Below are 15,252 nucleotides of genomic sequence, written 5' to 3'. Positions count from 1 at the left end.
CAAAAGCTCCAAAAAATTTTTTGTACAGGAGGTTTTAATTTTTTTTAAATGAATGAAACCATTATAAAACCTATACAAATTTGGTATCCACGTAATAGTACCGACCCAAAGAATAAAGTAGGCATGTCATTTGGTGTGCACAGTGAAAGCTGTAAAATCCAAGCCCACAAGAAAATGTCGCAAATGTGTTTTTTCACCATTTTCACTGCATTTTTGAATTTTTTTTTCCCGCTTCCCAGTACATGGCATGGAATATTAAATACTGCACTACGCAGTGCAATTTATTATGCAGAAAATAAGGCATCACAGAGCTCTTTATGTAGAAAAATAAAAAAGTTATAGATTTTTGAAGGTGGTGAGTGAAAAATGGAAGTTAAAAAACTAAAAAAGGCCAAGTTGTTAAGGGGTTAAATGCAAGTCAACGCAGTGTGAACGCAGCCTTACAGTATTTGGGAGAGATTGTTAGGGGCAGCAGCAGGAAAACACTGTCAGGGAACTATAGGGACAATGAGGAGCATAAGATTTGGCAATGCAGGATCTAATGGAGAAGATATAGGACACGTCACCTGGATGTAACAAGTAGGGATTTCTCCGGTGTATATAACTGTATATACCCTCAGTAAGGCTACATTGACACACATGTATGGGGGACGTATATACGGCCGATATACGTCCCCCATACACTTCTATGGGCTCACGGCCCTGTACGGGAGCGGTACGGTGCAGCACATGTGCGGCACCGTACCGCTCAGTAGCCCGGGGAAAGATAGGACATGTCCTATCTTTCCCCGTATTACGGTGCCGTGCGCCATTACTTTCTATGGAGAGGGGCGGGGGTGAGCTGCGCTCACCTCCTCCTCCTCTCCCCGCGCTGCCGTGTGCCCGCCGTACTATGGTGCGGCGGGCTCACGGCAGTGTGAATTTAGCCTAAGGCTGCATTCCCATGAACGAGTGATTTCTCCAGTCCCGTATTTCCATGCTGCATGAGCCCGTATATACATGACGTTTTTCATCTGTATGCAGCATGTATGTAACCCGTATTTTATACGTCCCCATAGATTTCTAGGGCATATGGAACCGAAATACAGGAGAAATTAGGACATGCTCTATATTTTTATATGGCTAGAATACAGTAGTGTACGGAATGGTGTTAACAAGGGAAATTTAAATGGTCGGACGTATTGTCCATTGAAATGAATGTGGCCGTATGTAACCCGTAACAAAAGGGTACGGTACGGGTAGTATAAGGCCATTTTCATGCAGTCATGTGAATGTAGCCCAAAGTTGTTATTGGCACAACCACATGTGAGGAGGTTATGTACAGTACAATTACTGTACATAACCTCCTCACATGTGGTTGTGCCAATAACAACTTTATCAGAAAGCCTGATACACATGCATTGGTCCCGTGCCCCGGATCTTTTACCACCCTAGCAACACACCTGATCTACGCCTATTTTCAGGCATATAAGCCATTATTAAAATTGTAGCCTTAAACCTATGCCGAGCACATGCACATATTGTCGCTCCTGCTGGCAGCCTAACTACTGCTTTTGTGTAGGTACCAACTATCTAAAGCACAACGTGATGAGTCATGCAGCCATGCTGCAAAATAAAGGACATGTCCTATGGAAGAACAAGGGGCAGAATGTGCTCACCCCTCCAACAGGCCCTATGTTTGCCTGGAATTCAGCTGCACACAGGAGAGAAGAGGAGTGAGTACTGCTCACCCGTAACCCCTCCATAGAGAAGCACAGGGTCAATGCCGTAGTACGGAAAAATATAGGACATATATGATAAAGGGTGTAATGAGACAATGGCCCACATTTATTTTTAGTGAGGCAAACTGCAATAAATGCAGTGTATGCCACATTCATGAAGACCAGAGAATGGTCTAGATCTGGTGTAGACTGCATAGTAAATCTGGGTCAATGTGTACTCACCGCAACGTGACCAGACTCCATAGGTGTCAATAGGGATTGATATCTGTCCGTAATACTTTTATATACTTCGGCACATGGAGCTGTGTAAGGTTGCCCTTCATGCTAGATTAGATGATATTTACATTGATGCCATTTTTGAGACTGTAAAATTTTATGATCACTTTTTATTTAAATTTTTAGAGTTGCAAATGAAAACAAATGGCGTTTCAGACATTTTCAGTTTACAGGGTTACCCGCCTGGAAAGACTTTTGGAACAAGGCATCTGACCTGATTATGAATTTTATTGTTTATTTGTTCTAGGGAAAGAGGGGAGACTTAATTTTTTTTGTATTTTTTTTTACTATTTTCTTTATTTTCTATATTTTTTTAACTGATTGATCCCGCCATATACTGCATTTTTGAACATGAGCCACCAGCGCATTGTAACAGATCTGTAAAAATTATCTTATAAAGACCCCAGGCTGTAATGGGGATGATGAAAGCCTCTCATAACTTCACGGGAGCCGTGATTGCCCTGCCGCTGCATTTTCAGGTCCTGCCTGCTGCACACCGTTTAAGGCAGGGACTGGCGTTGAAAACATTGCGGCCAGCAAATTTTCACATATGAATGGTTGCCAGCAGCAGCAAGTGCACCAGCGTGGATACAGCAATGCCCCGCACCAGCCGTTAAGGAGATGGAGAGGACAAAATGATCGCAAGTGCTAGCAATTAGCTAGAGATGTAGAGGCCTTGATAAATATGCCCCCTTGAGTCTGGGAAATGTGGAGACCATACATGGACAGATGGTGATGCCTCCATGATGACATGGTCCCTGCTCTGCTGCTAACCCGACGTATCTCTCAAAAGGCTTCCCTGCCCGATGTCTGTAGAAGTAATTCAGTACCGCAAGTTCTGGCTTTGAAAGTATACTAGCTGGGACAACTCCAGCCACTGCAGGACCTGTAAGGAGTATGCGGGACAATCTCCCAGCTACCCATGATGGTGGGACAGAGGTGAAAAACCGGGACTGTCCCGCCAAATCCGAGATGGTTGGGAGCTATTCTTAGGGTGGTGTTTGCTGCAATATCTTGTTCTGTAATATGTTCCCTGATCTGCCCAAGCCCGCAGTGAGCACAGGAGATTGCCGCCTCCACCTGGACAGCTCTGACAAGCAAGGAACACCGAAACTTTTAGCCTCTTCCCACTTGAAAAGGAATCCTTTGATATTTTGAAACATGGTGTGATATTGAGTTATCAAAAAAAAAAAAGTTTCTTATGAAGAATTCCAGTGTGGGCTGCAGTGACAACCACCCTACTGCCTAGTGTATCTAATCCAAACTGGTGTGGCTACTTTGTCCTGAAGATCCATATGTTACCTCTCTCATCCTCTTAGTGTTGTGCCTGGTACTAGCACAACTCCATCTGGTAATCCTTATTCTAATCACCTCACCGTTATCTAAATTTTCCTGCAAAATACTACTCTGAGTGCTTTCTGGCCTCTCCTTGTCCCCCTTTCCTATGCATCTGCCAGTACACAGACACTGCTGGAGAAGAGGAGAGGCTGGCACGCATCGGAGGAAAGAGGGAGGGTAGAAGCATTACTGGAAGTTGGTGACTGTATATAGATCTATTACCAGGGGGAGGCGGTTGTATATATATATATATTACTGGGGCTGAGGCGGTTGTATATAGATGTATTACTGGGGGAGGGCAGCTATATATAGATGTATTACTGGGGGAGGGCAGCTGTATATAGATGTATTACTGGGGGAGGGCAGCTGTATATAGATGTATTACTAGGGGTGAGGCGGCTGTAGATAAATGTATTACTGGGGGTAGAATGTCGGCTTTATAAAGATATATTATTGGGGGGAGCCAGTTGTATAAAGATGTATTACTGGGGGTGGGTGGCTGTATGCAGTTGGTGGTTCTATGTAGATGCATTACTGGGGGTTTCTGGCTTTATGTAAATGTATTACTGGGGGTTGCTGGCTGTATGTAGATGTATCAGTTTCAGGAAGTGCTTACCCCTAGAAAGAGCCAGGTCCACCTAGGGAAAAGGGCGTAGGGACTTTTGTTAAGGATACAGCTTACAAGTGAATTTGTTAAGAATAGATATCAGACACGATATAGCAAGCTATAAAGAGCAAGTAGAGAAGGACAAACATGATCCCTGACGATGGAAGCCGACTAGCTTCTGAAACGCGTAGGAATTGTGTTTTTCACTGTCTTTCATAGCCGAGTGGTGACATCACCGAAGCAGGAGCGTTTAAACACTACACAGCATCTGCGGGGTTGACTCAGATTCATTCCAGTAAGGAGAGAATACCAGCTCTAGACTTCACACTGGACTACAAGTGATATATTCTCAAAGCCATCATATTGAGTCGGCTACAATACAAATTTATAGGGAGTGCAAGTAACATCTGCTTGTATAGTGTATTAATAAAATACTACAGAAACATTAATAAAATAAAATTATTTGTCCTTTAATCCAGTAATTTATGACACAGGAACACACAAAAAGTTGTCACCCTTTACACATACAGGTACTTATTTCAGTACATTTCCTATCAATTTTATAACTAAATTAATACTTATGTTCTATCTTGCCCGCTTTCCCGACTTGCTTAAATCCCTTTACTAAAATCAATAATATTGGGGGTTTACACCAAGGGTAAAATTGCCAATTCCCCTTTGTGAGCAACCTCCGACTTATATATATTTATCTCTGCTCCTCAGCTGTTGTACTGTGTTTCAAAAGCACAATGTAGACAACCTGTGTGAATGCAGCCAGAGACTACGTTTTGGAATGGAAAGGAGCTCTGTCGGATTACATTTGCATTTCAAACTAAACACATGCTATTGTTAATGAGCAGATGGTGATTTGCATTTTGGCTGAAACGCATATGCAATTGGACCAAGCCCCATCCCGTTATATCTGGATAGCTTTTTGAAACACAATGCAGAAGTAGCATGCTTACGCAGCCTGAGGCATTCAAATAAATCCCAGTAATTTGACTACTTTGGTATTATGCAGAGGATACACTGCCCAGAAATTCTGAGCTTAATTCACAGTTCCTGCAAACTGTATAAGCTTCAATATTGTTTACATCAATGCTTTAGTTCTTTAACTTTTTATCCTCTTCTATTACTTTAGTTGTAACAGTGTATTAATTTTATCAAGAAATTCAATTATCTTGAATGTTCTTACCTGTAGGTTGCTTTCCATATCATCATATACATTCCCCAAAGCATCTTCACGATTACTCAGTGTCACAGAAGCTTCATGATGAGTTACTTTCCAGGCTACATATTCATGTTCATCTACTTCTTTGTAGGCTAAACAGAGTGTTCTGAGAGTCTCTTCTGCAAACTGCTACATTGACACAGAGACATTAGAAAGTAAAAGTTACTTTAAGGGGTATTCCCATTCTAATTATTTATAATATAGGTGCTTCCTGCTTGACCATTTTTTCCCTCCCATTGATATGAATGAAGAAAAGCATGCATTCAAAGCCACCTCTACATTTTTTAAGGATGAATAAGAACACAGGACAATCAAGTTCAATCTACAGAGTTTATCCCGAGGGAGGCCAAAAAAACTTGAAATAGCATTAGCTATTTATGACATATTGCTTAGAGACAGCACTTCTGTCAACAAAAGATTTGATTGGGTTTTTAGAACTTCTGGAAAATCTTAATAGGGCCTAGAAAGTGTACTTCCCCTACTCTAGATCCTGATTCCAGTCTGCTTCCTGTTGCCATTCGGCCTAGGCAGGGTCACAGTGAGATAAAAAAAAAAAAATTAAGGCCACCAGAAACTGCTGAGGAAACTTATTGGCTGTAGTGTCAGTCAATGGGGGGCAAGACCAACTCTGGAACCACAAGCCAGTGCCTGGTAAATACACTCAATTTTATTCTCCTTTTCCTTCCAGTTGTCCTAGCACCAGTGCGATTTTCCAGTATACATGCAAAACCATTAAATAATGAGCTGTGTGCTACTTCATATATCCATAAATCAGACTTTTAAGGACATTTTCAGCTACCATGTTCTTTATATCACTCCTGATTTGGACATCAAAAACTGCCTTTGAAAATCTAACTGTGTGCATTTTGTAACCTATTACAGCCTTATGACTAGAATACACACTACCTTCTAAGATGGATGTGTCAGTCATGCTGTTTAGCAGATACTATTACTCTCCCCTCATCCCACAACAGTGGAGGATGGAGGGCACAAAGGATCATATGCAAGCATTTGCACAGACAAAGCACACACATAAGTAAATAGTTTTCATCCTGTGTATCTTACTGCTATGCTGATCCTACCCTCTTCTTTTTACTGACCGAACTGTAGCCATGTAGAGAGATTATGGAGGTTTGCAGAGGAGGCTTATGTATAATATGTTCTGCACACTTCCCCCCCTTAGTAGCGACAGCGGGAGAAATAAGCTCAGAGTGTAGCTGTTTCCTGTAATCACTGATCAGAGATGATAAGGCAGAAAAAAGAGAAGCGCAAAGAAACAGCTGCAATAAGGTAATGGATGTATATTGGAAGAATGTTAGTTTTCAGCTATATAAGGGAGTAAGCCGGGTGTTTGGGGTAATACTGTAGAAGTGGGATGTGGCCAAACTCCCGGGTCCCACACCCTAACTGAGGTCTGTGTGATGTAGCTGTGGTGCATGTGATTTGTGATCTGTCTGTGCTAGGTCAAAGGTCTTTGGCCGGATCTCCAGCGCAGGTGATTAATGATGTTAGCCTGCATCGAAGATCTGAATAAGATACCTAGAGTAGCTAGGGGACAGCTTTTTGACTACTTGGGGGATGCACTGGCTACAGAGGCATGTGGTAGCAATGTGACTTCTTAGGGAAAGCAATGGTTACAGGGGCAAGAGGCAGCCCTGGGACTATTTGGGGGCAGCAATTATGTACTTATACATGTCTGTGTGTATATATAAATATATACACACATGCAGAAGGGCCTTCCTTCTTCAGGAGGCGGATCCTCCGAAACATTATTGCATGCACTCTTTTTGCTTGTGAAGATAAGATAAGATACCTAGAGTAGCTAGGGGACAGCTTTGAATTGACACCTGAAAATTAGACTCGCCGGTAATTTATTTTCCATTTAGTCCACCATGAAGGCCCACCTGGAGGATTACCCCTTGACCTCTGCAGGGACAGGAAGAAGAGAGGTTAAATGTCCCTCCCCCTGCATCCCTCTCCAGAGTCTACCAGATAACTACAACAAGAAAAGGATGCAAGAGGTTTATTAGTATGTTAGTTCACACACAACAAAACCAAACAATAATGTTTCGAGGGTAGGGAAAAATTCCAGGCCATCATGGTGGACTAAATGGAAAACAAATTACTGGTGAGTCTAATTCTCGCTTTCCAAGGCGTCCCCCATGACGGCCCACCTGGAGATGTACCTTATAATGATAGGAATTTTTAGGGAAAGACTACTGCTTGTAGGATTTTTCTACCAAAGGATATGTCTCTAGCTGAGTGTCCAATCGGTAATGTTTGGCAAATGTTCCAGTGCTGGACCAGGTCGCAGCTTTACAGATTTGATCAAGAGTTGCTCCTGCTCTTTCCGCCCAGGAAGTGGCTACTGCCCTGGTGGAGTGGGCTTTAAGGTTCATAGGTGCTTCCAGATTTTGACAGGTATAACATTGTTGAATAGCTTGCTTAATCCAGCGGGCGATGGTAATTTTTGACACTTTTCTTCCTCTATCCTTGCCCTGGAACTGAGGAAACAAGTTTTAATCTTTTCACCAAGCATTTGTTATTTCTAGATAGTGTAGTACTACCCTCCTCACATTTAGAGTGTGTCAGGTGGATTCTCCGGGAGATTTTGTATTTTGACAAAAGGAGGGGAGGAGAATTTCAAGTCTTAAAGAGATCCTATCGTCAGAAATTTTGAGATAAGGTTCGTTTATAGAAAGTGCCTGGATCTCACCTAGTCTTCTGGTAGTTGTTATAGCAACAAGGAAGGCAGTTTTTAGCATAATGTTCCTTACACGTGAATTTTGTAAGGGTTCGACGTTCTCCTGCATGGGCCCATTTAAGACTATTGAGAGCGGGAATATTAGGTCTAAGCCTAGCAGAAGCTTTTATAAACCTTTTTACCCACCTATGTTCAGCCAGAGATGTGTCAAAGAAGACACTGAGGGCTGAGATCTGGACTTTTAATGTCCTGGTCTTTAAACCTTTAGATAGCCCTGCTTGTAGAAACTCCAGGATCTGCTGTCGCAATGACTTTATCCAAGAGGCCTTTGACTCTCAACATCTGTTTTTCAGGATCCAAGCTGAAAGTTGTAATGTTTCTGGGCTGGGATGATAGACCGCCCCTACATACAGGAGATCCTTCCTGCAAGGAAAAATAATTGGTTCTTCCAATGCCAGGCTCCTTAATGCTGGGAAACAGCTCTTCTTTGGCGACAGAGGCACAATCATAATGATCTTGAGATTTTCTTGTCTGATCTTCTGTACTGTTCTTGCGATCAACAGAAATGGAGGGAAGGCATAAGCTAGTTTTACTTGCCAGCTGTGGCTGAAAGCGTCTAGAAGTTATTTGGGGCAGTTCTTTTGTAAAGAAAAGTAAAGTCCCCTGACCATTGTTTCAGCCAAAGGGCTCTACAGGCTACATTGGAAAGTGCTCCTTCAGCGATGGCTGTAGAAGAGGAAGACTCTCCAGCAGTTTTTCTTCTGGGGCTCCACTGATGATCTGGTTTTCCAACCCGTTGAGCCAGCAGATCATGGCTCTGGTGACTGAAGTAGTTGCGACATTTGATTTTTAGCCACTGAGAGTCGTTTTTCTGGTTCTCTCCATTCCTCACGAATAAAGTCCTCCAGTACATTAACTGGGAAGACCCTCTTTTTCTTTGCTCTTAGACACCCAAAGAGTTCATCCTGAACCAATTTTATTTCCACAGGATCTTCAATATCCAGAGTCTCCATGACTGCTTTTAGTAAGGCGTCTAAGTTATCCAGAGAAAAAAGAAACCTAGATTCGGTCTTTTTCTCCTGAATTTCCATGATCTGCTCCTCTTCACCCTCCTGGAAAGAACAGGAAGCAACTTCATGATCCGAGTCTATCTCTAGGATGGGCCCAGGAGCTTTTTCACTTCTGACTGAAACATGGCTCTCAGCTCATCAACGAGAGATGTCTTTTCCTCACGCATGATACTATACATGCAGTCCTTGCATACAGGTTTCCTATATGAGTCAGGAAGTTTGTTAAAACACATATTGCATCTACGAGATTGAGGGGTCTTAGACTTAGTTTTTTCCTCCTTTTTCTCATCTTTCTTCTACCCTTTTTTTTCTTTTTCCTTTCTTTCCTAGGAAATGAGGAGAAGCATAGTAAAGCAGAAGGGGATGTATAAAATACAGGGCCTCGGGGGGCGGAGCCAGCCAAGATGGCGAACGGACGTGGCTGATTTGAGCTCCGTGCAGGGCCGCCGCAAAAGGAACGAATTCAGCGCAATCTATGGGGAGATCGGGGGCCAATAGGGCATCTAAGCGCCTCCAAAGCAGATCGGTGTCTGCTACACCGATAAAGACTTACTTTAAGCCGCGCCAGCAGCGCTCTCTGTCTCCGGATCCTGCCCGCTCCAGAGGGGACCCGCCGCCATCTTCCCCACGTGCGGCGCAGCGCACGCAACACCAGCACACCGGACAAGCATCGCGGAGGGGGAAGGAGAATAAAGGTGGAAATCCACAAGCCGATCGCTTGCCTGCCGCCACACAGGTACACCTCCAGCACCGGGTGCCTTCACCAGGGAAAGCGGGTCCCGCGTCTCCCCTTGCTTCTCCACCTGCACTGGGGAAAGAAAGAGAGCTGGGAGCTCGTCCCCGCACTGCACACACCGCAGACCCGTGGTCTCCAATACAGTGCCCCCTGAGGACCATGCCAGCACCATCGGCAGGTCCCAAGACACAGCCTGGCACCATGAACAGCCCCCATAGAGGCAAAGGAGAAGGGGCTCACCCTCTTAACGCTGAGGCACACTCATTCTCTCCAAACAGCCTCATATCCCAGCAAACTAATATGTCTCCAGACCTCCCGCCGCCAGAGGAAGCGGCATTAACTCTTAGAGGTCATCCTGAATTACAAGCACTTCTAGCCCTTCTCCCTTCTAAGAAGGATATGGACAATCTAGCAATGGAACTCAAGGGAGCTTGGGATAGGGATCTGCAAGTGGTGAGAGAAGAAGTTAATACACTACAGGAAAGTGTGACAGCTCTTGAAACGTTTAAAGATGAGATGACTTCTACTGTCAATATATTGCAAGAGAAACTAGATGCTCAAGCTGTACAACAACGCCACCTAGTGGCACACATGGATGATATTGAAAATAGAAATCGCCGCAACAATATTAGGGTCCGAGGCCTCCCGGAAGCTACACATCAGCCTGATCTTGCAGCAACGCTCACAGGCATATTCAACATGCTTCTTGAACGTCCGGTAGACACCCCTATAGAAATGGATCGAGCACACAGGGCGCTGAGAGCTAGAAGCGCTGACCCCACTAGACCAAGAGACGTGATATGCAGGATACATTTCTATGGCATCAAAGAGCAGATAATGCAAAGAGCGAGGGCCAAAGGGGAACTGGACTTTGATGGCGCCAAAATCAGTTTGTTTCCGGACCTATCTAGACGCACACTGCGACAGCGAGCGATGCTAAGACCTCTACTCTCACAACTGCAAGAAAAAGGCATCTCATACAGATGGGGCTTCCCCTTTGCTCTCTACGCCCGCTCGGGAGACACGCAATCTACGCTAACACATGTAGAGGACCTGCCGGGTTTTTTGAGAGATTTGAATATCCCACCTATGACGCTTCCAGACTGGGAGGCTCCGAATCTAGCAGCGTTGAGGCTCAACCCTGAACCCACCTCATGGAGCAGTGCACGAGATCAGCCTGAAACCTCACCTAGGCCTCGCAGACAACAGAGGCGAAGACGCCGTTCTGCTGCAGACTCCCAAGAAGATTGAACCTACATGAAGCGGCCATCAGGACTGGTGAGATAAATATTCGTCCCAACGGTGTTGGGAGCGGAATATCCATGATGCTGCGAATATTAACTTGCTCTTAAGGCTGTTTATGTGTCTTTATCTGCTCACAATTTTTCCCCCTGAGATTGTATTTTCTTCGGTTGGCATTGTTTAACATGTTCCTTTATGACTTGTACGTTAATTTGAATTTATGGGCCCGTAGCCACGATTTGCTCATTAGATAGTAAACTAACACATACACATAGACTGTGTGATACGGTCATTCTAGTGACACTAATTTTGTTGAGCTGTCACTCCCCCCCAATAGGTGAAACCTAGGTATAGCACCCAGGTTTATCAGTGCTAGCAGCACACAAGACACACGTATTCAGTTTAAACAGTTGCTATTCACTGGATAGCTGTTCGTGTTTACTACATAAGAAGAAGAAACCGTTTACTATTTTAGGGAACCCTTTCCCCCTCCTTCCCTTTGTATTATCCCTTGTACCCTCCAAACCCTACTACACATAGAGAAATTTGCTGAAGGTCAAATCTGACAATGACTACCCCTCTAAGGATATGTTCTTTTAATGCTAAAGGGCTCAATATCCCAGAGAAAAGGTCCCGGGTCCTGTACAATTTCCATAAACAAAGAGCCCAAATACTTTGTATACAGGAAACTCATTTTAGTTCTGCCCAGACCCCCACCTGTAAAAACCGATACTACCCACATTCCTATCACTGTACAAATCCCCATGGGAAGTCCAGAGGCGTATCGATATTTCTTCATAAATCCGTGCAGTGTAAGGTGCTTGAGACTAAACTGGACTCAGAGGCCAGATTCCTATTCCTAAAATGCGAAATTCTGGGTATGCTCTACACAATAGCGAACGTATATGCCCCAAACTCAGAACAAACTCCATTCATGGTTAAGGTTCTGGATGAACTATGCACATTTGCTAGAGGATCACTGATAGTATGCGGAGACCTAAACCTAGCACTGAATCCTCTACTAGATACCTCTCTAGGGAAGTCAGGAATATCATATAGCAAATTAAATAAGATCAAAAAAGCCCTGCATGCCTTGCAACTATGTGATGTGTGGAGAATTAATCATCCCACAGATAGGGATTACTCCTTTCTCTCATTAGTACACAACACATACAGTCGGATAGACTATATATTTGTCCAGCACCATCTCCTCTCACAAGTACAGGGCTCCGAAATAGGGTCAATATACTTGTCCGACCACGCTCCCATCTCCTGCACATTAGGGTTAGTGCAACAACAGAGACGCCCATTTAGCTGGAGACTGAATGAATCATTACTGACGGACGGACTTTGCCTAACAGACCTTAAAAAAAAGATAATGGATTTTAACGCCGATCAAAGACATGTTTTTTCATCTGAAGCCCTAAAATGGGAAGCATTGAAATGTGAGCTTAGAGGAGTTCTCATGAGACATGGGGCACGGTTAAAAAGGGAAAAGGGATTCAAAATCTCTACCTTGCTAAACGAGCTCCAGATGTTGGAGACGCAACATAAAAAGACCTTACATGAGGCAACTCTGAGAGAGTTAACCGCTAAGAGACAAGAGCTAAATAATCTATTAGAAGCAGGCCAGAGGAGACTCAAACACCTATACTCCCGATCACTATATGAGTGGGGTAATAAACCGGGTAGAGCGCTAGCAAGGGCCCTTTGAGATGCCAGGGTATCTACATATATCCCGTCCATTAAGTCACAAAATGGCAGACAACTTCACAAAACGGAAGAAATTGCCGAGACCTTTACAGACTACTACAGATCACTGTACAACCTTCCACAACCCTCAACTGTGTTTAAGCCGCCCCAACCACCCCTTACCCTTTCACAATATGTGAAAAAGACAGCCCTACCCACAATTAAGGATGAGGAAAGAGACAGGCTAGAACTACCATTCTCCCATGAAGAAATCAAACAGGTCATAAAGCTCCTGCCGTCCGGCAAAAGCCCTGGGCCTGACGGGTACACAGCTGCATTCTATAAAGCTCTAACAGAAGAACTTTCCAACAATATGCTAGAGGCTTTTAACTCCATATCTGACAAAAATCCGTTCCCCCCCTCCTTTTTGTATGCCCATATAACAGTGATCCCTAAAGACGGTAAGGACCCCCAACTTTGCCCTAGCTACAGACCAATCTCATTAATCAATGTTGATGCAAAAATTTATGCCAAATTATTGTCCTGCAGATTGGCTCGTCTTATGGGTTCCCTAGTCCACCCTGACCAGGTAGGCTTTATCCCGACAAGGGAGGCAAGAGACAACACTTTGAAGTCCTTCTCCTTACTACATCATGCAAAATCCACCTCTACACCAATGCTACTGCTTTCGCTGGACGCTGAGAAAGCGTTTGACAGGGTGGACTGGGGATTCCTAGAGGCGACCCTAACACAAACAGGAATAGGACCAGCCACACTAGCACGCATTAAAGCATTGTATGACACTCCTCACGCACAAATTCGGATAAATGGGGCTCTCTCTCCCACCTTCACCATTAGCAATGGCACCAGGCAAGGTTGCCCACTATCCCCCTTACTATATGCGCTAGTAATGGAACACTTGTTGATAGCAATTCGTGAAAACGAAGCCATTACAGGAATAACTGTAGGGGAACGGCAGTATAAATGTTCGGCATTTGCTGATGACGTTTTACTATATATAACCAACCCTGAAGTATCGCTTCCGCATTTGATGGAGACTCTTAATGACTTTGGCTTTTACAGCAATCATAAAGTAAATGTCACTAAAAGTGTCGCTATGGGGATAGGCCTTCCCACTACCACGATCCAAACACTGAAAAAAGAATACCCCTTCATGTGGTCCAACGAACACATTGTTTATTTAGGCATTAAGATTCCAGCGGATCTGGACAAGACCTTTACACATAACTACGGGCAATTCTTACAGAAACTCCAAAATGACCTGAAAAAATGGGCTACGGCACAGTTGACATGGATGGGGAGGTTAAGTTGTATTAAGATGACCGTGCTCCCTCGGCTCCTCTATTTATTCCAAACAATACCGCTGACTTTACCAGGACAGTTCTTTGGAAAGCTACAAAAAATTCTAAACCAATTCTTATGGGCGTCCTCACCTCCCAGAATTTCGAGACTGACACTTATACGACGGAAATTACAAGGTGGCTTAGGACTACCTGACTTCAAGGGGTACTATACGGCAGCGACGTTGGCACGTGTCCTAGACTGGTTTCATGCCGGTAAAGGGAAATTGTGGGTGACACTTGAAAACACCCTCTCCCCCGCACCTCTAACAATCTTACCCTGGACACCCACTTATGTTAACCAAAATTTCCACTTGACTAAAATACCATATGTGGCCACCCATGTTCTTAAACTAATTAAAAGAATGGGGGATCCCATGCGACTATTTACCTCTGACGGACCTCTAACACCAATAAGCGACAACCCTGACTTCCCCCCAGGATGTCACAGCCATTTTTTGGCTCCCATGCGAAAAAACCAAACCTTAACCTTCTCGACATTACTGAAGGACAATGGACTTACCCCAATTGAAGAATTGCTTGAGGATAAGCAATGCACGAGTAGAATGAGGTGGGAGTACACTCAACTAAGGCACTTTTACAACGCCAACAAAGGCACTCTAAATTTGCATAGGCCGCTAACACCATTTGAACAGCTGTGCATATCTCAAACTCCGATCCCTCATTCTGTCTCCGCCATATACGGATTACTCCTAGATAAGTGGGCATTGACCGATCTGCCATATGTCAAGGTATGGGAACAGGAACTGGGGAAGTCCTTGTCTGAAGAGGAATGGGCTAAATCGTTTGAGTTATGCCATAAACTTTCCATATCAGGCAGGGCTCAGGAATCTAATTTTAAAATATTATCACGGTGGTATTGGACCCCTAAAAAATTAAGCAAAATATACCCCTCATGCTCGGATGAGTGTTGGCGATGTAAACAAGCACAAGGCTCCATGACACACATTTGGTGGGGATGTCCCGTATTGAGACCACATTGGAACAGAGCCGTAGAGCTGATATCAAAACTGACAGGTGTCAAATTGCACAATGATCCTTCCACCCTTTTGCTAAACATCATCCCAACCTCCACACAAAAGGCTAAAAAATCTCTCCTGGGTTATATATTGATAGCTGCTAGAATGTTGATACCGCGTCTATGGAAATCCACTAGAGTACCATCAAGTTCTGATCTCCTTTCAGAAATTGCGGCGATACACAGAATGGAAGAGCTCACGGCGGACGCTCACCATACCACTGAACAACACATA

At 44.0% G+C, this 15,252-nt stretch overlaps 1 protein-coding gene across 1 annotated transcript in view; it reads right to left on the bottom strand.

The window, feature by feature from the left end:
* Positions 1-15,252, bottom strand: part of LOC140066215 (phospholipid-transporting ATPase IK-like) — a 1,118,040-nt gene that overhangs the window by 581,042 nt on the left and 521,746 nt on the right. The window contains exon 19 of the mRNA XM_072113746.1: positions 5,138-5,302. Coding sequence (XP_071969847.1) covers positions 5,138-5,302 — 165 coding nt within the window. The remainder of the gene's footprint in view (positions 1-5,137; positions 5,303-15,252) is intronic.

The sequence above is a fragment of the Engystomops pustulosus genome, chromosome 1, assembly GCF_040894005.1.
Source record: "Engystomops pustulosus chromosome 1, aEngPut4.maternal, whole genome shotgun sequence".
Taxonomy (NCBI): Eukaryota; Metazoa; Chordata; class Amphibia; order Anura; family Leptodactylidae; genus Engystomops; species Engystomops pustulosus.
Note: the sequence above shows the minus strand (reverse complement) of the source record. Positions and strands in the feature narration are given on the sequence as shown.